Source organism: Penicillium psychrofluorescens (genome assembly GCF_964197705.1).
Source record: "Penicillium psychrofluorescens genome assembly, chromosome: 1".
Classification (NCBI taxonomy): domain Eukaryota; kingdom Fungi; phylum Ascomycota; class Eurotiomycetes; order Eurotiales; family Aspergillaceae; genus Penicillium; species Penicillium psychrofluorescens.
This window is the reverse complement of record NC_133439.1, coordinates 4,937,732-4,961,286: the sequence shown is the minus strand read 5'-3', so window position 1 is coordinate 4,961,286 and position 23,555 is coordinate 4,937,732. Positions and strand designations below refer to the sequence as shown.

Here is a 23,555-nt window from a genome sequence, read left to right as displayed (position 1 = left end):
TCATCGCAGCTGTTAATGGATATGAACATATTGTGGAGGTGCTTCTCGAGGCTGGTGTAGGGACCGAGCAGCGAGACGCCGACGGAAGGACCACTCTGGACTAGGCTATGGAAAATGGCATGAAACTATTGTACAATCACTCCTGGCGTATGAAGCGGACAGTAATCCCCAGTGGGTTGCCCCGGTTGGTTGCCCAGGTGCCGGGTTGGTGGTCGGAGTCGATCATCTAACTATCACGAGCGTTGCGACGGGTGACTGAGGCTGGGAACCAATTATTTTTGTTTACATGCATGAAAGTACACAATAAGAACACATAATTGGGTGAAAGATCTTTTAAGTTGCTTAACCCTCGCGGGTTGAGACAGTGAATATCCCGATATGGGTAAGGGCATGCAAGGAGTAGTTTCAGAACTACTCGTGTTGATCGAACAATAGAACCTAGGTACTGTCCCAGAACACTGTAGATCTGACTGAGGGATCACCAAACAGTAATTTCTCCCAATATTTAATGGCTTCGTTACTCCCCGATTGTTCTCACCAGAATCAAATCATTCCAAGCCATCTTCTCTACTCTTCCTCTCTTCTTCCACTTTTCCAACTACCTCTTCCAACTTTCACAATGAAGTTCTCCTCCACTGCCGTCCTCTTCGCCACTCTGGCCAGCCAGATCTACGCCCACACCACCGGGCCCTGGACGATTCGGCCTTACGGAAGCGACAACTTGGTCCTGACCCTCGAGGACGTGGAGGACCTCACCTTCCAGGCCCTAAACGCAGACGACAGCCAGGGCTGGCTCATCCTGGACAACCCTAACGGCCCTGGCTCTTGGGTGCAGAACCAGGAGACTTCGCGGTACATCAACTGCAACTTCGCCGATTTCCTCTGCCAGGAGTCCATCAACCCCCAGGCCTGGGAGGTGAACCGCTTCGATGAAGATGGCACCGTTTGTTTCACGGAGCCTTCTTCCCGCCGGACTATCCACCGCACCGATGAGGGCCGCGGCCGGCTGCGACTCCTTCCGGTCAATGGTGGATACAGCGATCGCTACACCCTTGGCCAGTGTAAGTCTTCTACGTGGGATCTCGTTTACAGAATGATTATACTAACTCTTTTTCAAAGTGGACCTTTAGGTGGCAGTGAAAAGAGAAAACCAACTCGCTTTCCACTCCAGTTGGAAAAGGGTTCATGAGTATTGGCCGAGTGATGTCTACTTCATTGTTGCAATTCTTCTGTGATGCAAATTACCTCATCACTATTGTGTATTTTATAGAAAGCTCTTGAGCTTCTTAGACAGTTGTCTTATAATAATCCCTTGCATTTTGACCAGTATCTCTTTTCTTTTCGTATATACTTTCCCTGGCCACTCTCTTGGCACCTGAATATAACAGATTGAGATAGTGGTACCTGAAAGCCTTAGTTTATAATCGTATTGAGAGACTGGTATCGACTCGCTTTTATAGATGTCCAAATACAGCTTATCCAGCAAACATCACAATCAATTCTGAAACCAACGTCCTCGCCAACCTACAACCCCGCAATTAACAGGATGAATTTTGTATAGTTTTCACTATTAGATTATCAGTCAGACAATGCCGAGGAAATTATACTGGCCATTCAAACGGAACAAGACGAAACATAGAACGAGTGTAAGTCCATGATACATTTCCCCTGCAAAGCCGTTTCGAGTTCATTGACAAAGGCAGTCCCAAGAGATAGACAATAACATTGAAAACAACGGCCTCGGTCTACTGTATACAGGCCCAGACCCACAAATCGAGTATAGATCACACTCACTTTAGAGAAAACACAGACCTGGCTAACAATACACAATAGTATCGTCGCAGTCCACGGACTGAACGGCCATCGCGAAAAATCATGGACAGCATCCAACGGCGTAAACTGGCTCCGAGACTTGCTGCCAGCTGATCTTCCTCATACCAGGATATATACCTGGGGTTACAATGCACCTCCTGGAACAACTTCTCTACAGAAAATATCCGAGGAATTAGTCTCTGATCTCTGGGATATGAGAGAGTCTACAGGAGTATGTAAATCGGATAGGATCTATGCCGTTGACTTTTTGCTGACAGATATGATCTAGACACATGATCGTCCAGTGATTTTCTTCGCACATAGTGTTGGGGGGTCTGTAGTCAAGAGTGTATGCCTCGTTCTCTTTTCACTAGTCCCTTGTTGATACGGCTCTCCCAGGCTCTACTATACTCCGATTCGGCACGAGAAGAGACTTCAATCCACCACCTTCGGAGTATAAGCCTCTCAACGAAGGAAATATTCTTCATGGGCACACCAGAGCTAGACTCCAGACTCTCGGGATTACAAAGTTTCGTGTCGGCTTTCAAGGGATCTGACCAGGAGCAAAGCGATAGCTATAAGGAAGCAAGCTGGCTGGTTGATCTCCTGGGGCGGTTTTCTTCATTCGGTGGAAAGTTTCGAACGGTTTTTGTTTATGAGAGACCTAATAATGCCTCGTCAACACAGGTGAGAGAACCACTGCGATTATCCATATTCTTCTATTAATATGTTTTTTTTTCTTTTCGAAAAGACTTTTCCATCGCCACCGCACAAGCTCGCTTCATGTATGGCAATTGATGCTGGTCATAACGACATGAACAAGTTTGGATCGCCTTTTGATGGTGGGTATTTGAGGATCAAGGAATATCTACTTGAAATGACTGAAAATGTCCATAAGGGCATTCCGTGAGACTAGTAGATCTAGATTAATTTAAACCAGCCTACTCAAACAGATAAAAAAATTTTATGACGTCTAATTTCTTCGTAACTCCATTATATAGCATCCCGAAAAGATACGAACCCGACGTTATGAGGCCGGCGCACCGTTGGGAGCACTAGCAGGTTTCGTCGGCACGGTGTTTGGCAGAGGCGGTAGCAGGTTCTTCGCACTCTCACGAGCGTACTGAGCCATCAGGGCGTCCATAATAACCAGCGAGGACATGGCCTCGACAATGGGGACGGCGCGAGGAACAACGCAAGGGTCGTGACGGCCCTTGGCCTCGAGTATGCCCTCCTCAAAGTCGTACGTGGCGGTGGTCTGGGCCTGGCCGATAGTGGCTGGCGGCTTGAAGGCAACACGGAAGTAAATTGACGCGCCGTTGGAGATACCACCCTGGATACCACCAGAGTTGTTGGTCTTGGTGGTCAAGCGCTGAGGCCCGGACTCTGCGGTAGCGGCAACAAAGGGGTCATTGTGAATCGAGCCCGGCACTTCGCAGCCGCCGAAGCCCGAGCCGATCTCGAAGCCCTTGGTGGCAGGGATGCTCAGCATGGCGTGAGCCAGCTTAGCCTCGAGCTTGTCGAAACATGGCTCGCCCAGTCCCACGGGCACATTGCGGATCACGCAGGTCACAGTGCCGCCAATGCTGTCATGGTTATCCCGGAAGTTCTCAACGACCTTGGTCATCCGCGCGGCCGCTTCGGTGTCAGGGCAGCGGATCGGCGCGAACGAGTCCACCGTCTGTCGGTCAATCTTTTCGAGCAGCTGCAGGAACTCGGGGTTGGTCGAGGCGGAGGGGTGTTCGGGAGTCGGAGGGAAAAGGTGCTCATTGCCCACAGACGAGACGAAGGAGACAATCTCGACGTTATGCGACAGACGGAGGTACTTCTCGGCGATGGCACCAGCGGCGACACGACCTGCCTTTGAATTAGTGTACACCATCTTCGACTAAGAGGCCTGCCTTACCAATGGTCTCCCGAGCACTGCTGCGGCCACCACCGCTGCTCGCCTTGACGCCGTACTTCTGCAGGTAGGTGAAATCCGCGTGGCTAGGGCGGGGGTACAGGTCCATTGTGCTGCCACAGTAATCCTTGGGCCGCTGGTCCTCGTTACGGACCACCATGCCAATTGGCGTGCCCAGTGTGACCCCAAACTCCGTGCCCGACTGGATCTCTACGCGGTCCTTCTCGTCTCGCGGGGTAGTCAAGGCGCTCTGTCCCGGACGGCGGCGAGTCATCTGGGGCTGGATGTCGTCCTCGGTGAGCTGCATGCCCGGCGGGCATCCGTCGACGATGCAGCCGACCGAGCGGCAGTGGGACTCGCCATAACTATAGCATGAAGAGCGTCAGCACCTGCGGCGAGGGTTCGGGTCCAGGCATCTTACGTGGTCACCCGGAAATGGTCACCCCACAGCGACATGTTGAGTGATGGTACCAAAGGGTGATTATATCAATGGAAGGCCTTGAAAGAAGCCCAACGGGATTGTAGTCGACTGTAGGGAGGACAGGAGAATGCGTAATCAGAACGAAAAAAAGTCGCCAGTTCGACTCATCCAGCCCTTCCTATCTGGGACTAGCGCATCCGACTATCGGCCTCGCCTTTCTTTGGGTTTGTTGCACCTTGTGTCAGTAATGCTGCTGCAACTGCGAGGATGGTCTTCCTCTCGCACACTATGCGGTAAATCTCCAAAGCTCCGTTGGCTCCGCCACAACTCTTCATACCCTCTCGACCGCTTCGCTGAGCTCGCTGGCCGCCCGTCCTCGCGGCACCAGATCTACCAATCCGTCTCGACGGACCCGTACGTAAACCTCTCGATCGAGCATTTCCTCCTGGAAAATGCGCCACACGACTCAAGTATCCTATTCCTCTACACTAATCGGCCATGCGTGGTGATCGGGCGCAACCAGAACCCATGGCTGGAGACAGATCTGCGCCTGCTGCACAATGATCGCCAGAATGGTACGACCAGAGCGGATGACGAGAGCGCGCTCTACGTCCGGCGGCGGTCTGGTGGTGGAGCGGTTTTCCACGACGAGGGAAATCTCAACTACAGCGTCATATCGCCGCGAACCGCGTTCACGCGCAACAAGCATGCCGAGATGGTGGTTCGCGCACTGCACCGCGTCGGGGCAACAAATACCAGCGTCAATGAGCGACACGATATCGTGATGACCCCCGACGACGCATCCAAGGGCCCCAGCGAGCCTCCATCCCGCAAGGTCTCCGGGTCGGCGTTCAAGCTCACCCGGCACCGGGCCCTGCATCATGGTACATGTCTGCTGGATTCGCCCAATATCCATGATCTTGGCCGCTTCTTGCGATCACCGGCGCGCGGATATATCCAAGCCAAGGGCGTGGAAAGTGTACGCTCGCCCGTCGGGAATGTGTCCTCTGCGTTCGCCGATTCTTTCCTCTCCATTCCCGCCGTGATTGAAAGCGTGGTGGAGGAGTTTGCTCGGCTGTACGGTGTCCATTCAGACGCTGTCCTCCGGGCGCGCCGGGCGCATGCCAGTGAACCCGAGATCTACGCTGGAGACAGTTGGGTCACCGGCACGGTTGGAGATATCCAGGGAGAGCAGGTGCCCAAGATTTGGAAAGGCATTGCTGAGCTACGGGTGGGTTTCATTCCTCGCCCTTCTACGAAAACGAGCAATCGCTAACCTATTTCCTGCAGTCCTTGGGGTGGAAATACACACAGACTCCCCGATTCACCTTCTCAACATATCCCATCGACGAAGACCCTCGTGAGCGACCGCCGCTTCCACCCACCCTTCCATCTTCCGTAAGTTTTGCCCTTTCATCGGTACCTTACTTTCGAGTACTGACACCATCCACAGACCCGCGTATTTCTGAGCCTCAAGCACGGCGCTATAATTGAAAGCCATATATCTGTTTCCTCGGACCCATCAATAGCATCTGACCAGGCTGCTCGCGTGCATGAGGCTCTCAACGGACGACATCTACACGAGATTATGCTGTCGCAGTGGACGGAGATTCTGCGACGCGGTCTGGACGGAACACAAGATGAAGATGATGGCTTTATCCGAGAACTAGCGGGGTTCTTGGATGGCTTGCTTGGAGGGTAGGCTGGCGGTCTTTTTGTATAAAGATCGATGTGTACGATAACCCGTTGTGTATAGAGAGCCCGAATTTGCTGAAGAGCGGTCGGAATGAACCCCCCTCTACACTGGATTCACCACCCATCCAAATAATTCCCATGGCAAGAATACTGTTTACATGACACGCGCCGTCATACAATTAGCTACCGAGCCAAAGCATGCAACGCCCAACGTAAGAATGCCAATTTTCCGCGGGAAAATGAGATAAACACTGTTATCTGGATCCAGCCACTGTGTGCGTTAAAACAGTTTGCCAAATCTAGATCTTTAGGGGACTGGTCATGGGAAGAAGATAGTCTCCCATACTTAAGGCGCCTCAATGCGCCTCATAGTAGAGGAGTTGCACCTTTCAGGTAAACCGACCCGTTAGAATTCGCCTCGTAAAACACGCTAGGTCTGTGGCACTCAATTCATTAATATGGAAGAGTATTCCGTATAAAACCCGACGGTGTATACTCTGGGTTGCCCCGGGCAACCGGTGTTGATCCCCGCTCGGCAATCTATGAATCGACACCACCTCCGTGATTGGGTTTCTTCGATCGCACACCAGTCCAGGCCTTCAGCCCCCCCAGATCGCGTTGTTTATCTGGGTACTTGCCACCTAGCGAACATCTTCCTCTCATTCCTCGCAGACAGCTCTCTCTGCCAACCTCGTGGCACACGCATCATGCTGGTCGATCCTGGAATGCGTCCCTTCATTCCCGTTTGAACGTGTCTCGCAGTTCCATTCGGCCCCGCCATGAATCACCACCGTCATCCAAAGAAGCTTCGTTTGCTTCTACTGTCGCTCATACACCCCGCCTCCGCGGCCGTGCCCTACGCCCCCTCCTCGCTCTTCCTCTCCTCTCAACACAATGACTCCTTCGCATATCTCCTCCAACCTAGCAGTTCCGGCACAGGCGCAACCGAATTCCTTTCCCTAAATCTTTCCAGTAGCGTCGATGCTGGCAGTCCGTCATACAAGACCTTGCTGGATCGAACACCGTTCCAGAGCAATGACGAGACCTCCACATTCATCCCTATCATCAACGATCAAGGTGCCATCGCAGTCTACTCCGGCGACTGCCATCCTTCTTCTCCGAATCCGGATCTATGGCGCTTCCGCCCGCAGAAACGCAGTTCGAATGGCAATGGGACTTGGGAACGACTGTCTCTGAGCTCGGACTCAAACCGACCAAACTACCTGGCGGCAGGGTTTACCTTCTCGACGACCAATACAAGTGAAGCCAGCATTTTTGTGTTCGGCGGGATGTGTCCGTTCCTGAACAGCAAAAATGGCAGTTGGATTTCTGCGGCGAACTACTCCCAGTCGACAATCATGTTGAATCCCACAGGGCCTCATAGCACCGACTACCAATCCTCGACGACTGGAGCCCGCGCACCACCGATCCCGGAGGCAGGCAGTGTCATTGTCCCACTGTCACCTACTTACTCGACCGCCTCGACAGACAAGCAACAGGACTTCCTTCTTATCGGTGGACATACCCAGAATGCTTTTCTGAACATGTCTGAACTCGCCGTGTTTTCTCTACCGCAAGAAAGTTGGAGTTTTGTCTCGGTGAACAAAGAGTCTACGTCAAGGGCAGAGTTGGCCATTCGTGGGCAGGCCACGGTGGAGCCTCGATCAGGTCATACCGCACTGCTCTCGCAAGATGGCCGCAAGGTGTTTGTGCTCGGAGGCTGGGTAGGGGATACCAGTGTCCCCGCGGACCCGCAGTTCGCAGTTCTGGAGCTTGGAGAAAACTATAGTGGCACAGACTGGAGCTGGAAAATTCCCTCATCCAATGGATTGGGTCTTCCCGAAGGCACTGGGATCTTCGGACATGCCGCAGCGATGCTTCCGGGCGGCGTGATGATGATTGCTGGAGGGTACAGTATCCCAAAACAATCATCAAAACGCGCCGCATCCACCGCACAAAAAAATTCGCAGGTCTATCTCTACAACGTGAAAACGGACAGTTGGGTCACTTCCTACACAAACCCTGAAGCTCATTCTCAGGCAGCCTCGACATCAAGCGATGGCGGCAGTCTGTCAAACGGGCAGAAAGTTGGCCTGGGTCTCGGCTTGGGGTTTGGAATTCCCGTCTTGATCACCCTGCTGTTTTTTGCGTGGATGCTTTGGAGAAAACGAATGGTCCGGGGCAAGCGCGACTCTCAACTCCGGGACTTGGCCCTGGGAGCCGAACGCGCCCACTTCTGGGGCAGAGATGATCCGTTCCAGGCGAGCAGCATCCGAGGCTCCCATATGAGTGAGAAGCAAGACCCAGCTACTGCCTATCCGTGGACAGGGAATCGTGGTTATGGCGGCCGGCCAAACTGGAGGGATCCTGGTGGAAGTTCACCGGAAAGAGCAGGGCTGCTCATGGATGCTGGCAATCCATCGAAGCAGGGCCATCAACCACCCATGAATGCCAGATCTTACAGGCTCTCGGGGACCACGCAGTATCGACGACGTAGCGATCTAACAAGCGAGATCCATCCGATTGACGAGCGTGAAGAGGATGAAGCAATCTTCCGGGAGCGTCTAATGGCCACAATACCCCCCGGAGAAAGGCACGAGCCGAGCGAGCACGGAGATTCGTTTATTGAAGATCCCTTTGCAACGCCCCGAAGCTCTATCTTTGGCATGGGCTTGGGTCCGTTCTACAGCCGGCGAAAGGATGCTGGGTCTGTTGACCTCGACGGCCGCAGTTCTCCTGCCAAGAGTGATCGAACATCCACAACCCTGTCCGAGTCATCGGCTGCTTCTTTCCTATCCTTCAGGCCCGCCGGTCATATTGCCCAGGTACGGGCTATGATCTCAGAACGACCGCTCAGCTGGACAAGCAGCGGCGGCCGCTCGTTCGAGCACCTCGCTGTGGCATCCACTGCCAGCAGGGAAACCACGCACAGCGATCTGGATGGGCTACCAGCTCCATCTGAGAATTCCCTGTCAGGCGACTCTTTTTCCACAGCTCAGACGACCGTCATCCAACGTCAAGCCGAAAACGAGTCTCTCCTCTTCGACGACGCAATCCCATCCCGCGGATCCTCACCCTCCAAACTCCCACGCGAATACAAACCCAGAGCATCCGACTGGATGATGCAAACTATGCGCCGAGCCTTGACGTTCACCCGCCGCGGAACAAACAGCTTCAAAGAAGCCAGCTTCGCACCGCTCGCCTCGGGCGTCGACCGCCGCAGCACCATCATCGGATCAGGCGCCAACGACCATGATCCCAACTTCAACACCCCCCGAAGAGCAGTAAGTGCATCGGCAGAACTCTTCCGACGCAAGCAGGGCGCCAGGGACTGGGGAGCCAATAAAAGTGTCTCGAACGACGTCTTCTCCACCCCACGGTCGACGCGCGATGACATGTTCCTCGGTGCACCGGGCTACCTGGGCGATGATGATGATGGAAATTATGATATTGATGAAGACGACCATGACTGGGACGTTGAAGGTGCTGCAGAGGGCCGTCGCGTCCAGGTTACGTTCACTGTGCCCCGCGAGAAACTCCGGGTCGTCAATATCACGGCTGGAGACTTGGACAATATCTCGGAGCGCTCGATAAGTCGCAGCTTTAGTGATGGACCAGCAAGCCTTGGCCGTCGGAAAGTGAGCGCATAACCGCCTCACTCCGTGTCGTCTAGCTTACCTACTATTTACTACCTATATCTTGCTTGGGGAGGGGTTTCTCTTGGTTTTTTTCTGGCTACTTTCTGTCATGTCCATACTTGCAGCGTTCTTTTGCCCCCCTCGATTAGTGTACGATTGTGTGTGTTTGTCTATCTGTCTGTGTGGTTGATGAATTCTGTTTGGAGTCCGTGCAGCTGCGCCGTGGAGTCTGTGTGTGGGATGGCGCTTGTTTAGAGAGATAACCTTAGTACTTGAGTACAAAATGAATTTTATGATTTATTAAGTCCAGTTGGCTTTGCGTAGTCTACAGCATTTCCGTACTTGAGAATGGGATCAATTGGTTATTGTGTAGGATAGCTGCTACTTATGGTACTCCCAGCAACAAGAAGGTACATCGAGATACATCTCCGTCCAGAATAACCCCTATGGAGGGACCCTACAGTACTGTTGCAACCCCGTAGCTGGGGAAAATCACAGTACTTCGCAATGAGAACTTAATAGGTCACTAGCAGCGGTCGCAGGTACCACCCATGCACAATGTCGCATTCGCAGTGGGTATCAGCCGTACGTACCTGTCCATCCATCCCGTGCAAGGATCTTCGGCCGGGTCGCATGCATGTCAGCTCCGCGCCCTTGACTAGATTTGTCGTGGTGCAGCGCGCCTGGGAGTTGACTATCGAATCAGTGCGCGTTGCGTTGGGTGATTGACTGCATGCTAGCAATAGTTTGGCGCACTATACGTTCCATAGCCTTGCAACGCAACGACAAGAATAATCACGGAGTGTAGGGCCGAGGATTTTCATGCAGCAGGGATAAGGGGGGGGGAGCAAGAATGCTGGGTAATATAGCAAAGAGGAAATTTAATACATCTTTTTATGAATAGAGAAATTAGGAGGTAATTGTATTTCCATAAACCTAGCACAAAAATCGAGGTCGATCCGAACATCCACATGATTCCCATCTCGAAATTAAAACACCTAGCTAGCCATGCGCGGTATCGCGGAGAGTGTGTTAACTTCGTAGCATCTTTGGTGTTCTTAGCTACCGGTGGCCCGTCGTCGTCTATCTCTATGAGGCGCTTTTTGTGGCACGCCATGCGGTTCTGTCCACGACGGTTGGATCTAGACCTCTCCTGGTGTGTGACGATGTAATAAAGCTGTATTGGAAGGCAACCTCCGTTGCCGGGGAAGTAACTAGAGCCGACTAAGATACATACACGTGATAGGGCCGTCGGACCGTAACAGTTCGTTGATGATCCCTAGTCAGATCGACTATTGCCAGATCAAGGGACGAGCTTGCAATATCTTCGAATAGTGAAGGAGAGACTGAACATGAGCTGTCGGCGCAGCTAATGGCTGCGCATAAGCAGTATGCGATATTGAGCGTCTCTTGATGCATGCCGCAGTACCCTGGCAGATGCTTGCGCATGTTATTCACCTCGAGGCCCCGTTGGATTGTGTGATCCCCCACTAGGATGTATGTCCTATACCATCCCTGCGGCGGCCGAGATTCACGAATGCAATCTAGCGCTCTCATGCTCCAGTCATGTTCGCGCAGTGCGCAATTGCTTTATACAAGAAAACTCCAGCTCACATCCACACGTCCCACAGTGACTGATTGTCGAGGGACATTCTCTTTTGGCGTTTTCCAAGGCAGCACGCACTCATTTGGCGAGTCTTGAGGGTGAAAAGCTGACGACCTGGAGAATGAATGTGTATGTGGTGAATTGAGAGGAAGTTATGAAGTTATCTCAACTATCTACACGGCTCTTGGCGAGGGAGTGTCGTCATGTTTAGTCATGCGATCTCAACAGCGAGGTTTTGAGTACGTGACGATGTCCTCGATCGCATCGTCCATCCACTGGGCCGACTGCGATGCCCCCCGGCGCACTGTTTGCACGCCGCGCCGTTTGTGAGGAGTTTGAGCCCACTTAAGGGATCGTCTCGGCATGTGAAGCAGTCCAATAGCAAAGGGAGGCAGTGAATGTTTTCTCGGGTCGCTGCTAGCCGATATCCTGAGGTCGAGCTCTCATCACTAGAAGCTGATCCTCCAACCGTAGGGGTGAGGCTGCTGCCGACATGGCTGACGGCTTGACAATATAGAGGCCTGACACAGGCCTCAAATGAGAGCTGCTCACTGCCAGGACCTTTTGGGGGGTCGACTGAGCAACCGCGTCCTCGGCTTCCTCCTTCTTGTCCTTGACATTGGTTGCGCGTGTAGCGGCGCGCATCTTCTGGCGTATTGCCGCAACTGCGACACCTTGGCGGCCGAGGAGAGCGGCAGACCCTCTCTATCCGGAGCGAAAAGTACGTCTATCTTGAGGGCGTGTGATGTACCCATCCATGAAATTGCTGCGTTAGGATAGCATTCCAGACGCCGTATAAAAGTAAGGAAGCGGAAGATCGGATCGTCTCTAAGTACCTTCCAAGGCCTATTAGATAGTCAGTTTAGGCCAGTACTCTCATATTTATTAATTCTTACCCGGTGCCTGTTTTGGGCACATGTCTGCAATCACACAGTCAATAACGGCGGCGGTAGCGTAGTAGAGGCTCTGTCATGCAAGATCCCAGAGTAGGATGGCTGAGTAGAACAATCATGTTTGAAGCTGGGCAAAAGGGCATCACGGCGAGAGAGTTAAAGCCAGCCTGGTTTATATAAAGAGAGTGTTTATGTGGGTTGGACGGTAGATGCAAGGAAGAAGAGTGGGAGTTGGGAAGGGACAGGTTATATAGTTCTGGGACTGCCAGGTCGGTCAGGCAACCACGGCAGCAAACATCCTTTGACGAAGGCAGCCAAGTTTGCTCTCGCAGTTTGTTTGTCTAACAAGGAGCTGGACAGGGTGCCTAGCAATATTCACGAGTCTCTGGTTTCTCTTTGTACATCGAACTTCCATGAGATCGCCGTGGTTAGTCATTCTGGTTGCGCTTGGACCATTAGCCCGATCCCACCTGCTCATGGGTCATGTGCACCATCTTCAGTATTCTTCAAATCTTCCATCCTTGATCGGTTTGAAGACGTTCGGAGTCAGGCTACATAAGTGAATGGCTACTAGTTGCCCAACTAACCGACTCGAAACTCGAAAAGACCGGTAATTAGCCTGAGGCCAGACCGTTCATGACGTCGGAGAGCGCACAGACACTGGAGACGGGCGCTCAGACGTTTGGCGAGCAACTAGACGAATCCCTCTCGGCCCTGCAGCTGGCCCCGTCCGTGCCATGGGCCAAGAGGGCCACAGCGTCGTGCATTTGCTGAACATGCCCCTGGGTGGGCTGTTAGCGCATCAGCCCACCCAGACTGTTAACTTTCCTGGGGTCCACGATCCGCCTGTAAGAATGCGCGCTGGTCGACGACCGACTCCATTACTCTTTTCTCTCACCAGTGGAGTCGGGTGGCGGATACCGTCGCCGGGAACAATCAAGCACAATTAAAGACCATGGGTGGTCCAGGAGACGCCAAAGCAACGAGGTGGCAGATCCAACACCCGTGGTACGATAGCAGCACTACTAAGCGTGAGTCCTCGACGTAATCCATTCTTGGCCGGCAAACCCTAAACGCCCTCGCACGAAGCCACCAGCTTTGCCACAGCAGTCGAGTCGGTGCCAATACATTGTAGAGCGAGAGAGTTTCTAGCAGAGAATCGTCAAGTATGTAGATCCCTCCCGGCGACTCTCCAGTCTCCACGGACCACCGGAGTGTCGGCCGAAGAGAGAAATCTGACAGCCCCACCGTGCACCTCCGATGCTCGCTGGCTCGACTTGAACCCAACCTGGCTGATCCACTCCCAACTCATCCTCCCTTTCTCTCCCACTACTTTCCTCACTACTCTTTTTTTTGTCTCCCTTCTCCCCGTGAATCCTTGACGGGCTTTGTCTTCTGTCTCCATTCATTTGGATTTATTTCAACTCTCTCTCTGCCTTCCCTCTCCCTGTCCAATCCGGTCGATCTCGCCCCAGTATCTGTCAACCTATCCATCCTCCCTCCCCCCCCCCCCCCCCCTCACTTCGACGACACCACCGCGCTATAAATACTCATTCCATCCCTATTGTCGACACGTGCTGGAGTAGCAGGTCTACCCTCGATTCTCTCTCTCTACATCCACCCTCGCCGCTGTCCGGAACACGGTCGATCTCCCTCGCCTTCCTACCTGCATACCGGTCGCCCGTCGTCGAATCTAGCGAAAGTAATGCCGGTCAACTCGTGCCTTCCCGCAGAGCTCATCATCAGCTCTTCGTGAATCCCACCCCTCAATACATTACCCACGCGAGGAAACAGAAGGATGGTCCACGGCACCCCCGGCACCGTTGGCTCGCTCCCATAACTTACCTCCAACCACAAAAAAAAAAAAAGTGTTGAACATGTCGGACCACCGGTCTTCGATAGCTAGTCTGGAGGACTCCGACCGACTCGCGGCGGGGAATGGTCATGGCTCGGGAGACAACCCCAAGCGAGACCTGAACCGGTCGGACGAGTTGTTGCAGTCTCCATCCGCCTCAAGCGACAGGGCCGATGCCCGACCGGCCGATACACAGGGAGGCGCCCTTCGCCAGGCCTTCGCCCACGTTTATAATCTCTCTCGGTCTTCGTCGGCCCGCACTTCCACGAGCTCTCTCCAGGCCTTGAACGAAGATATTGTGGTGGATGCCCGGTCGGAAAATGGCAGCGCTGGGCGCAGCCCCCAGAGGTCTTCTCGACACGCTGAAACCCAAGGCGACTACCCGGTGTATCCCGACCAATCCTATGCTAGCCTGCAGTCTCAGATTCATCCAACATGGCAACCTCCACACCTACGGTCGCGGAGTTCCTATCCATTGCAGGCAGATGCTATCCCTCGTGTGTCACAGCCGCGTGTCTCTCGCACCGCGGGCAATACTCCGGTGTCGAGCCCAGGACTGTTCTCCATGCGAGGCTCGCGCACAACACCACCGGTGGGTTCGGACGAGGAAGGTTGGTTCGGCAGCCCCTACCTCCATCCAAGTCATTTACAACCGCCGAAAGAAACGCATATCGTCGAAGTGGATCGTGACTTGATCACGGGTAACAAGGTCATCAATCAATATGAGATCCTGGAGGAGCTTGGACGTGGTGAGCATGGGAAAGTCAAACTCTGTCGGCATGTGGCCACCAAGCAGAAAGTGGCCATCAAAATCGTCCAGCGGTACTCCAAGCGTCGTCGGTTAGGCAAACTGGGCAACCCGGAGGATAAAGTCAAAAAAGAGGTGGCTATTCTGAAGAAAGCGCGGCATCCGAACGTGGTCAGCTTGCTCGAAGTCATCGATGATCCCAACCAGCAGAAGGTCTATATCGTGTTGGAATATGTCGAGAACGGTGAGATCATCTGGCGCAAGAAGGGTCTTCGAGAGATCGTGCACGTGGACAAACTCCGATTCGAGCGCGAGCAATCTGGAATTCCCGATACCCCAGCCTTTTTGGAAGAGAGTCATCAATTTGTCCGGACCGCTCAGCATTTGCGTCGGCAACGCAAAAGAGCGCGGGAGCGCATCGAAGCGCAGGCTGCCGATGCGCAGAAGGGGCCCATTCCGGCATGGAGCTTGGAGCACGGTGCGGAGTCGTCAGACGAAGAGGAGGGTGTTGGTCTTGGATTAGGGATCGGGCGGATATCCACCCGTTCGACGGCCATCCTTGACGAGAACTCCCCCAGTGCGTCCTTCGCTTCCACTCACGAGTCCCTAAATGCGGTCGAAGGCAGCATGTATGGCGCCTATGTCGACTATCCGTTCGAGAGACGCTTCAGCACCGCATCCAGCAACTTTGGATATGCTCCTTCTGAGCCGGAATGGACTGCAGATGGAGATGATATGTCCTATGTCCCCTGCTTGACCATCAGCGAAGCTCGCAACGCATTCCGAGACTCTGTCCTCGGATTGGAGTATCTTCACTACCAGGGGATCATCCATCGTGACATCAAACCCGCCAATCTATTGGTGACCAGCAGCCACCGCGTCAAGATCTCTGATTTCGGTGTCTCATACCTGGGTCGACCTATTCGCGATGACGAGGAGGAACAAGTGGACGAGACTAGTGCGGCAGAATTGGACGATGCTCGCGATTTATCCAAGACTGTGGGAACTCCCGCCTTCTACGCCCCGGAATTGTGCTACACTGGCGACGATTTCGTCGAGACAATCGGATCCGTCCCCAAAATTACCGGGGCGATCGACGTTTGGTCTTTGGGTGTGACCCTGTATGGGATGATCTTTGGCCGCCTGCCCTTCGTCTCGGATGATGAATACAGCATGTTCCAGACCATCGTGAAGAAAGAAGTCTTTATCCCGCGGAAGCGTCTCGTCCCTGTCGTCAGAGAGGACTCTTCCACCATCACTCAATGGAACCACCGCAGCAATGATGAGCTGGCCTATGAGGAGATTGATGACGAGCTCTATGATTTACTTCGTCGGTTGTTGACCAAGGATCCCATCAAGCGCATCACTCTGAAGGAGATCAAGCACCACCCTTGGACCCTTGACGGCCTACCCAACCCCCGAGCGTGGATCGAGGAGACAGATCCCGGCTATCAGAGCAAAGGAAAGAGGATCGAAGTCTCGAACGAAGAAGTCACCAGTGCTGTCAGCAAGGTTCCTTTCATTCAACGAGTTCGGTCCAACGTTGCAAAGTGGTTTGGAGGTCGGTCTAAGGACAAGGAATCTCGCAAGCGAATTTCGAGCACCACACCATCTTCGGACACGCTATCATCTGCCTCGACGAGCAGTACCTTTGGCAAAGCATCGCAAGACGGCCGCCGGCTCAGTTTGCGAGGGGACGAGGAATTCTTTCGGCCACTCAAGTTTGGTAGCCAAAGCGAACACCCCCTGGCTCAAAGCGTGACGGCCAGTCCAGTGGAAGAAGAAGAATGGTCTTCGTATTTCGATAACAAGACTATCCCTGGACCCAATGCTGCTCCAGCTCCCATCGTGACTCCACGACCGGGACCTCCCAGACGGGCTAGGTCTTCCATGTCGACCGCAGAGTCCGCAAAGACTGTAAGGCAGTCCAGTTTTGACACGACCCCAACGGTACGACCGCGAACGGGTGCCCCGTCGATTATCGAAGCTCTGGGAACTACCAGTCTCGGTGGCCTGTTCAGTGGTTCTCGGCGGATATCACGGGGCATGTACAGTGGCAGCCGCAGTCGGGTCTCATCCCCCTCCGGCGAGTCAGCGTCCCTGGAAGGCGGGGATCGTCACTCAGAGCCAAGCCTTGCCATCAGTGTTGCCTCTGCAATTGGCCAAGTGCGAAGCAACGGTCTATGGCAACACGAAGCCGGTGTCTCCGCCAAGAGTCCAGCCCCTCCCCCAGCACCCGTGCATCGACGCAACCGATCCCAGCAGCTAGCGGGCAAGTCCTCTGCGGAGTCATTAACCCTCACGAAAGAAGCGCTTCTACGGCGCCGGCGGAGCGACATCGAACCAGGTTCTGGCCGGGGTCCGCTGGCCTCTGCAGTCGAAAGCGAGATACTACCAAACGACTCTCTCCGTTTACCCCTGGCTCCTCCACTTCCGGATCCTGGATGTCCCGTCGACCCTCCTAGTCGTGGTCTCACCACCTCCACACCCTCGGCCGCCACCATCTCTTCCTCTTCTGCCGACGATTTCACCAGTGGCATGTCTCAAAGCGCTTCTCATCCTAGCATTCCCTCTGTTGTGTCTGGGGCTTCTTCGCTTTCTGGAGATGGCTTCTTCCAGGACAAACGCTCTGATTCCTCGACCCAAGTGCCTTCTATCCTCCGCACGGGTGAGACAGTCAAAGCTCATCACTCGAGTACACTTCGCCCGTCAGAAGATGACGAGTCAAGGTACTACTGCGATGACGAGGATGAAGGTGATTCAGAAGACGAGGTTCTTGTGATCGGAAAGAAGAAGCCACCCGTCAAGACTGGGAATAACTAGCGCTGTCGTTGCGCATGCACGGCTTGAATCCTCCGGCCTCCTACAACTCTCACTATCCCTCACATCTCCCTCCCACTACCATCCGCATCACTCCCACATTTCCTGTATACTGCGAGGCCGTTGTATATCATCTTGGTTGCTCTTTCCTTCTTGGCTTGCAGGTTTCTGCCACGCCGCATACCCGGTACCCATGATGCCTTAGAGCTTGTTGACCTACCTTTTTTTTTCTATATGGCTTGTACATATACATTCGCATGGGTGGCATTTACATCTGCTTTTCTCTCCGCGTGTGTGTGCCTTTTTTCGGCGCTATCTGAAGTCTCCAGATGCGTTGGACATCTGTCACTGTCAAACCCGGAGACATGTCTCGGGATGACACCACACATACACACCTATCCTCATCTACACATGCTTTGACTTCCATTTTGGGCCGGCTTTCTGACTTTCAAGACCGTTGATTACCTATTTCCATGTAATGTTGACACTAGGCGGGGTTCTTGGGAGTTCTTTTCTTTCCTTTCTTTATTCTGTTCGCGTCCCTCAGAGGGATTGAGTGAGGTTTCAGCAGAGAGCGTGGTCTTTCTCTCATGTTATGTATGGGTTACGCGGAGGCGTATATTCGCGATGAGATGATCTGTCATGAAATGAATCCAGCATTTGAAACGATAATCGTCTTTCTATTCTCTGTAGATGAAATGTGGCTTCGCTAGGATGTCCTGCGGCGGAGTTTCCAGTCCCAAGTAAATGAACCTTGCCCGGTGTTCCAAGCAAGTTCTTCAGTCCCTTTTCACCTCCGGTCTCTTTAGCTCTAAGCTACGTACCTTGATGGTGGTTCCTCCACCAATAAAATCCATATGCACCTCCCCCAGACGGCAATATACGGGGAATATACCCCAAACAGTCCACTGCAACATTCAACCCCACTCTTCGAGGCGGGAGTGAAGAATAAGATCGTGCTCGAGGCGAGGGGTTCCATCCCCCACCGGGATTCTTTTCTTCCTCTAATCGGGTGTTTCATACCCCGGTCGATTAGGGGATACACGCGTGCGGAAAAATTCCCTTGTTCTTTGCGGAGACCCTTCAGCTTGAATCGAAACGAAATATAGAAAGAGGGCCCTGTTCCGGTGATTCTCCATTCCTCCTTTTGTGTTTATCAACTATTGACAACAAAGTCAACCTGTCTACCCCAGATGGTCTCTTCAACAATCCTTCTAGCCGCTTTGTCGGGTTATGTATCCGCAGAGCTGAGCATCCGCGGCGCAGATATCTCTTCGTTGCTCGTGGAAGAAGATGCAGGCATTTCATACAAGAATCTAGACGGGACCACCCAGGCCCTGGAGGTTATTCTAGCTGGCGCGGGTATCAACTCGGTGCGCCAGCGGGTGTGGGTGAATCCCAGTGACGGGTCGTATGATCTCGACTACAATATCGAGCTCGCGAAGAGGATTCAGGCGCAGGGGATGACGACGTATTTGGATTTGCATTTGAGTGATACGTGGGCGGATCCGAGTGATCAGGTTAGTACCTAGTATACCCCAGCGCGCTCGGGAAAGAATCCTGACGCTGATGTTTATGGAAAAAAGACAACGCCCTCCGGCTGGTCTACCACGGACATCGACACCCTCACCTGGCAGCTCTACAACTACACTTTGGAAGTATGCAACACCTTCGCGGAGAACGATCTCACCGTGGCGATTGTATCCATCGGCAACGAGATCCGCAACGGCCTTCTCTGGCCACTAGGCGAGACAAGCAGCTACTCCAATATCGCGAGCCTGCTCCACTCCGGCGCATGGGGTGTCAAGGACTCCAACCTGGCCACCACGCCCAAGATCATGATCCACCTCGATAACGGATGGGACTGGTCCGAGCAGGAATATTTCTACAACGAGGTGTTGGACAGCGGATCTGACTTCGTCTCGTCGGACTTTGACTACATCGGCGTATCATACTACCCGTTCTATTCGAGCTCAGCAACGCTCGCATCGCTGAGCACGAGTCTGAGTAACCTGTACTCCACCTACGGGAAGGATGTACTTGTCGTGGAGACGAATTGGCCATACTCCTGCCCGGACCCGGAGTATGCGTTCCCGTCCGGGTTGACGAGCGTTCCGTTCTCTGTCGCTGGGCAGCAGACATTCTTGAATGATTTGGCGAGCGTTGTAGAGGGCGTTTCGGGAGGGTTGGGGGTTTATTATTGGGAGCCTGCTTGGGTGGATAATGCCGGGTTGGGGAGCAGTTGTGCGGATAATTTGTTGTTTAGTTCTACTAATGACGAGGAAAGGGCGAGCCTGAGTACGCTGGGCGAGATGTAGAGAGAGACACAAAGATGTCGTTGTGAGGGTTAGCCCTATTTAGTTGCTTCTTTGCGAAATCAGGGAAAATTGTCGGGTGGGGACTATTTTCCAGATCGAGTGGTTTGATCAGACAATCGGCGGTACTCAATCAAACAATCGGTGGTACTCTAGCGAGCGGTCGTGATGGTTCGATTCAAAAGACCGGACTGCTGTATACTGCAGCTGTACTCCACAAGGCGCACGAGTCTGCCTCGTTTGAGCCTCTGCAACAGGGCGAGGGCTGATGCCTGATGCGAGGCTAGTTGTGTTGGCGCACCTCTCAGCTCGGTGGCTGTGCAGAGCTAGGATCGTTAGCCGCCCGCTTTTTGCCCGCTGGCCAACTAATCCCCACCTGGGGATGCTCTTCGGCTAAAACATGGTAGTATCATTGTTCCAAACACCCAAGGACCGAAGACAAAATTCTTGTTATGAATTTGGCCCCTGGTGATCCACTGTATGTTGGTATACATACTGGGTGTTCGCTATCTCCTATCGATGTGGCCTTGGTAAATGTGGGGGAGACCCAGTGGACAGAATACGGACAATGGTAGTTCTTTAAGTTTGCTCCCTCCCGGACGGACAGTTCTCGGCTACCGGGGGCCATTTCTCTGAGCTGCTTAGGCACCGTCTCTTTCCGTCGTGTAGATCCATCGGGCCTCCGTGCAGATCTGCCAACTGTTTGGAACTCGGATGCCCACTCCACGGTGGCACTGCAATCAACTAAACCCTACTGACTCCTGGGGTCTTTTCTGTTATCTTCCTAAGCGCCGACTAGCCCATCCATCCATAGTTCGTACTCGCGCCAGACCGCCTTGTGCACGTGCAATCCATTCATTCATCTCGATCTTCCCTGCAACCCACACACACGCACACACACATACACACACACACACCTCTCGCCTCCTGTCTGCCTCGCATCTCTCTCCTTCCTCGATGCCCGCCCGATGACGATGAGCCTCGTGCGCGACAGCTGACATCCTCATCGACATCCGCCACTCCTAGCATCTCCTTATCGCATATTATCCTCCCCTAACCCCTCCCTGCTGGACACGGATCGCGATTTGACGGATCATAAGCGCTTCGCACACCATGGCTTCCTACGACCAAGGCCATAGATCGTCCGCCTCTCCGAGGCGCAGTGTCAGCCCAGCCGGTCAACCTCAATATCACGATCCTTCAGGTGCGCTGGGTGTGGACCCCTCCATGTCGACTTTCTCCGCGGCCCCCGCGTTCGACAACAACAATCCCAATCCTGGAGGCGAGTCGTACAACTTTCCCGCGAACTACCTCACTGGAGCGCCACAGAACTTCCCTCCTTCGACCAACACAAGCAACATGCCCGTATCCCAGTCTTTCGAGGCGACCTTTGTCAATCAGCTCGAGCAGTCTTCCGCAGGTTTACGCTCAATGCAGCCCGACGAGAACTTCTCCAATCTCCTCAATACCAACCCGTCGGACTTTGAATTCGGTTACCCCGAGCACAGCTCCAATAGTGTCACCGGTTCCGAATATGACTCGTCCTTGCTGCTGGATCCTCAGATGCAACAGCACCAGCAGTCCATGAACCAAGCGGTTAACCCGGCCGATCTGGTCAGCCCGGTGTCCAATGCCTCCGTTTCATCCCAAACGTCGCCGCCGGACCAGCACCACTCATCGCCTGGCGCCATCTCGCCTTCTGGGTCCACGCCGGGCACCTTCTATACCCCGCAACATTCACGCCATACTTCTTTAGACCCGGCGACCGCAAACTATTTGACTGCCCAGCCAAACCCCGAGTGGCAGTCTGTCATGAACAACACTGCCTTTCAGGGTCACCGAAGAGCGCCCTCGGAGGTGTCCGAGGTGTCATCAGCCACTCATTCCCCATATCTCTCTCAGCATGAGTTTGATGGCAACACATCTCCGTCGCTGGCGCCACAGAACGACCCGACTCTCTATGATAACGCATTGGGCATTGAGTCGTTCACCCTTTCCGAACAGCAACAGCAGCAGCAGGGATACAGCCCGCTTCACAGCCCATATATATCGCCGCAATTGATGCCTCAACAGGGAGGAGATGTGGTGCCGAATGCGCCTTATCTTCCAGGCAACATGAATCCCCAGGCTCCTTCGGTGGGGACAGACATGTACGGTATGTCCACCGATGACGGGATGATGAACATGGTGGGCGACATTGGGCAGGCGTCTCAGATGGCCCCCCCGTCGATTAATGTGGAGTTTGCTCCTCCTTCTCGGATCCCGAGCTTTGGGCCGTCGAAGCCGCTGGGTGCAAACCTGGACTCGCTAAGCCCGCCAGCAATGCGTAAGTGTTTCTTGCGGCTTCAAAATGATGAAGATTAACTTTTAGTTCAGGATCACGTATGCGCAGTAAATCCGACCCTTACACACACCCTGCCTCTCGTTCACGGTCACCCGCACGTTCGGTATCCAGTCTCGAGCCTCAAGCTCCCACCACTCCACGATCGCTCTCGCCTCTTGGTTCGACAGGTGGCCAATCACGCAGTAACCCCAGCTCACGCGATACATCACCATCGCGAGGCAATCGACGTCTTTCAACATCCTCGATTGACAGCCGGAATTATATCTTAGATCTGGCCGATCCGCAGCGCCCGGGCGCCGTGCCTGGCGACTCCAAGCGAGTTCAGAAGCACCCGGCTACATTCCAGTGCACGCTGTGTCCCAAGCGGTTTACCCGAGCATACAACCTGCGGTCTCATCTGCGCACTCACACGGACGAAAGGCCTTTCGTCTGTACTGTCTGCGGTAAGGCATTTGCGCGGCAGCACGACCGAAAGCGACACGAAGGACTGCACTCCGGAGAAAAGAAGTTCGTCTGTCGGGGCGACCTGTCGAGGAGTGGACAGTGGGGGTGTGGTCGACGTTTCGCGCGTGCAGATGCCCTGGGCCGCCACTTCAGATCTGAAGCCGGCCGCGTGTGTATCAAGCCACTTCTGGACGAAGAATCGCAAGAACGCGAGCGAGTCATGATGGAGCAGCAGCAGCAACAACAGCCTGCTGGTCACCTCCAGCCAGTTCCGCAACCCCTTGTCATGCCCGGCGTGCCTGGCATGGATGGCCAGACTTCAGGAAACTTTGTTCTGCCTGCCGCGCTGCTGGCTCAGTATCCTGCACTGTCAACGCTGCAATGGGATCAGATCCCTGCTGGGGCAGATGATCCAAGCGATATTGGCGGTCGAAGCAGCTTTGAAGCCAGTTCTGGCGGTGAGTTTGGCTTTGACGACGATGATCTCTCCAGCGTGTCTGGAATGGGTGGCAGCTACGGCGGAAACCAGGGGAATATGTATGCCGGTCAGGGATGGACTGGGTGACACCCCCCCCCCTCTCTCTATACCTCTTTCGGGTTCTTTCTCTTCCGCTTTTTTTTTCGGTGTGTTTTCATGTCTTTTGTATAGAAAAAGGCACCGGCGTTAGGATACAGGGCTGGGTAGGAGATTCCGCCGTTGGTCGGCGAGGGGTTTCCTTTTTCTTCATTCGTTTGGTCTTTGATGGCTCGGCACCTGCACCGGTATTGCAACTGCCTTCTTTTTGATCGATCTTTATCTTTGAACTGCTTTTTCTTGGAAGAACCCTTGTCATATCGTGTCACGCTGCATTTTTTGATTCCCTTTGATCATACCCCAGTACTTTGTGATTTTCTGTTGATTTTATCATAATTGGATTTTATATACTTGGCGACAGAGTCCATATACCACTTTTTCTCTCTGCTTAACCTGACACAAGGTTACAAGGATAACGAGTCTTGAACTACAAACTACTTTCTTCGCCATGTAGCTACCATTTGGGTGGTATGATATGGTGTAGATG

At 53.6% G+C, this 23,555-nt stretch overlaps 7 protein-coding genes across 7 annotated transcripts; 6 read left to right on the top strand and 1 right to left on the bottom strand.

Moving 5' to 3' along the window:
* Window positions 1-619: 619 nt before the first annotated feature.
* On the top strand, window positions 620-1,130 carry PFLUO_LOCUS1878 (uncharacterized protein; the record flags this gene model as incomplete). The annotated part of the gene is made up of 2 exons (XM_073778961.1): window positions 620-1,061; window positions 1,120-1,130. 2 exons carry the CDS (start codon window positions 620-622, stop codon window positions 1,128-1,130), a joined length of 453 nt encoding a protein of 150 aa, XP_073635964.1.
* Window positions 1,131-2,839: 1,709 nt separating this feature from the next.
* On the bottom strand, window positions 2,840-4,171 carry PFLUO_LOCUS1877 (bifunctional chorismate synthase/riboflavin reductase [NAD(P)H] aro2; the record flags this gene model as incomplete). Its single annotated transcript, XM_073778960.1, has 3 exons — window positions 2,840-3,669; window positions 3,719-4,080; window positions 4,137-4,171. The coding sequence occupies 3 exons, from the start codon at window positions 4,169-4,171 to the stop codon at window positions 2,840-2,842; spliced, it is 1,227 nt and encodes a 408-aa protein (XP_073635963.1).
* Window positions 4,172-4,383: 212 nt separating this feature from the next.
* PFLUO_LOCUS1876 (uncharacterized protein) lies at window positions 4,384-5,838 on the top strand (the record flags this gene model as incomplete). The annotated part of the gene is made up of 3 exons (XM_073778959.1): window positions 4,384-5,367; window positions 5,427-5,534; window positions 5,590-5,838. The coding sequence occupies 3 exons, from the start codon at window positions 4,384-4,386 to the stop codon at window positions 5,836-5,838; spliced, it is 1,341 nt and encodes a 446-aa protein (XP_073635962.1).
* A 772-nt stretch (window positions 5,839-6,610) lies between these two features.
* Window positions 6,611-9,481, top strand: PFLUO_LOCUS1875 (uncharacterized protein; the record flags this gene model as incomplete). The annotated part of the gene is made up of 1 exon (XM_073778958.1): window positions 6,611-9,481. One exon carries the CDS (start codon window positions 6,611-6,613, stop codon window positions 9,479-9,481), a length of 2,871 nt encoding a protein of 956 aa, XP_073635961.1.
* A 4,364-nt stretch (window positions 9,482-13,845) lies between these two features.
* Window positions 13,846-17,394, top strand: PFLUO_LOCUS1874 (uncharacterized protein; the record flags this gene model as incomplete). Its single annotated transcript, XM_073778957.1, has 1 exon — window positions 13,846-17,394. The coding sequence occupies one exon, from the start codon at window positions 13,846-13,848 to the stop codon at window positions 17,392-17,394; it is 3,549 nt and encodes a 1,182-aa protein (XP_073635960.1).
* A 1,190-nt stretch (window positions 17,395-18,584) lies between these two features.
* PFLUO_LOCUS1873 (galactokinase) lies at window positions 18,585-19,709 on the top strand (the record flags this gene model as incomplete). Its single annotated transcript, XM_073778956.1, has 2 exons — window positions 18,585-18,911; window positions 18,978-19,709. The coding sequence occupies 2 exons, from the start codon at window positions 18,585-18,587 to the stop codon at window positions 19,707-19,709; spliced, it is 1,059 nt and encodes a 352-aa protein (XP_073635959.1).
* A 1,110-nt stretch (window positions 19,710-20,819) lies between these two features.
* Window positions 20,820-23,059, top strand: PFLUO_LOCUS1872 (DNA-binding transcription factor; the record flags this gene model as incomplete). Its single annotated transcript, XM_073778954.1, has 2 exons — window positions 20,820-22,032; window positions 22,083-23,059. The coding sequence occupies 2 exons, from the start codon at window positions 20,820-20,822 to the stop codon at window positions 23,057-23,059; spliced, it is 2,190 nt and encodes a 729-aa protein (XP_073635958.1).
* Window positions 23,060-23,555: the final 496 nt, after the last annotated feature.